This window comes from Poecilia reticulata, linkage group LG18 (assembly GCF_000633615.1).
Source record: "Poecilia reticulata strain Guanapo linkage group LG18, Guppy_female_1.0+MT, whole genome shotgun sequence".
Classification (NCBI taxonomy): Eukaryota; Metazoa; Chordata; class Actinopteri; order Cyprinodontiformes; family Poeciliidae; genus Poecilia; species Poecilia reticulata.
In genome coordinates, this window is record NC_024348.1 from 19268875 (window position 1) to 19270921 (window position 2047).

At 37.0% G+C, this 2047-nt stretch overlaps 1 protein-coding gene across 1 annotated transcript in view; it reads left to right on the forward strand.

Moving 5' to 3' along the window:
* The first annotated feature begins 6 nt into the window (after positions 1-6).
* The window catches only part of LOC103480912 (type-2 ice-structuring protein-like), a 6166-nt gene continuing 4125 nt past the window's right edge, over positions 7-2047 (forward strand). The window contains exons 1-2 of the mRNA XM_008436112.2: positions 7-178; positions 297-401. Coding sequence (XP_008434334.2) covers positions 8-178; positions 297-401 — 276 coding nt within the window. The 5' untranslated portion in view covers position 7. The remainder of the gene's footprint in view (positions 179-296; positions 402-2047) is intronic.

Consider the following 2047-nt stretch of genomic DNA (forward strand, 5'->3'; position numbering starts at 1 on the left):
TATTTTGATGTTGCAAACTGTCACAAATAACAGGCTTGCTATGAGGCCTTATTGCATTTGTTTGTCAGAACAAGTTAATTTGCTACGGAGATCTGYTGAGTGTCCCACTGGCTGGACTGCAATCAACGATCGCTGTTTCCGCTTTATTAACGATGGCAAGACTTGGGCTGCAGCTGAGGTGATTTCCAACAACAATAGTCTCTTTAATTTTTTTTTKTTTTTGCTGTCTTTTATTTTACAGTTCTTAATTAAACTAAAGCTACTTCTGCAGCACATCATTATGTGTTTGTCTGTAGAAACACTGTCTGTCCTTGGGGGCAAAYCTTGCATCAGTTCACAGCCAGGAGGATAACCATGAGCTTCAAACTCTGATAWTTATGGCAACTCAAAAGTCCAAAGAAGCATGAATTGGAAGCTCTGATGCACAGCAGGAGGTATAGCAACCAGTACACTTTGGCTGTTGAGTATTTTATGAAACACTGAAAGAAATGTGTTTTTTAATCTGCTGTATATCGTCTTCCAGTCAAAGGTTTGGTTGTGGAGCGATGGAACCCCTCTGACCTACACAAACTGGTGTCCAGGACAGCCTAATAATGAACTTGGCCTTCAGGACTGCATTCAGATGAACTATTCAAGTAAARGAAAATTTCACACAATCAGTTTGTTCCGTTGCTAGAAGGACTCGTGGGTGAAAAACTAATGTATTGTGCATGTTAACTTTTTAGTTGACCTATATATRCACATTTACAACATTGATAAGAGGTGATAGTTTTGTTTACAAAATATTTTATGACACAGTGTAGGCTGCTTAGTGGCTTTTATGATGTGATGATGTGCTCCTAGAAAAAAAGTGCTGGGATGACATTAAGTGTTCTACTCTGTTGCCTTCTATCTGCGTCAATAAAAACTCTCCACTCAAAGGGGCTGAGGCTTAAAACGGATCCAGTGGAGGATGACTGCTCCATGTTTTTTTCCCTGCAAAATAAAAAACTAAATAAAAATTGTGAAATGAGAAACTCTTCCTGTTTTTAATTTCACCTCCTTGTAGCTTGTTGTCATGCTGTTTAAATTAAAAGTTGCAGAAACTTTTATTTCCATAAATAAGTTGCTATGTCAGGAATTTTCTCTGTGAAACATGTTGAGCACAAATTAGCTAAAATACAAAGTTGTGGGGTTGAATGAAATGACCCAGTTGAACTGGGTCATTTAGCATAAAGAATGAAATCATTTTGACTTTGGGAGGCATTTCATCTGCACGTGTTCAGGTTGTGGCCAACGCTGGCAGGAACATCATCCAACCTCACAGTTTGAAAATCCCCCAAACCCAGGCAAGACATACCAGCTGAGGAATGGCCCAAAGAAGGCTTCAAGCCAGAGTTACTGCCACCAAGTGACAAAATGGCCACTAAACGGAGAGCATAACTTTTAGTGAGAGCAGTAAAATGAGGAGCCAGCTGTGGCTCTGCAGCATAGCCAAAAAATCTTCCAGTAAGTAAATACTAGAGAAAAAGACATATAACACATTTTACTTACTTTCACATAGGAAGAAATACATCAACAGTAAAAATCAGACCGCAGTCCCCTGGTCAAAAATATACTACGTATGGTAAATTTTAGTATACTTGAGCAAACTAAGTCAGATTAATCTTGAGCATACTTCATGTTCACTTAGAATTAGTTAACTTAAAATCTGACATTTTGGAACAACTCATTTTGTGCTTGGTGTATTTAAATAGCATTTATATTGTATTAAAACACAATTTAAAGTTAGCATACAGTACAGACCAAAAGTTTGGACACACCTACTCATTCAATGAGTTTCCTTTATTTTCATGACTATTGACATTGTAGATTCACACTGAAGGCATCAAAACTATGAATTAACACATGTTTAAATATGTACTACCAGTCAGATTAGAAGGAATAAAGCTTTATTTGTTCTCAGTATAACTTGGACATCAGGTGAATCATAATTAAATGTATTGAGAAGTTAAAAAAACAGACTGTTAATTCAATTCAGCTCTGTAAGAACACCAGACACATTTTA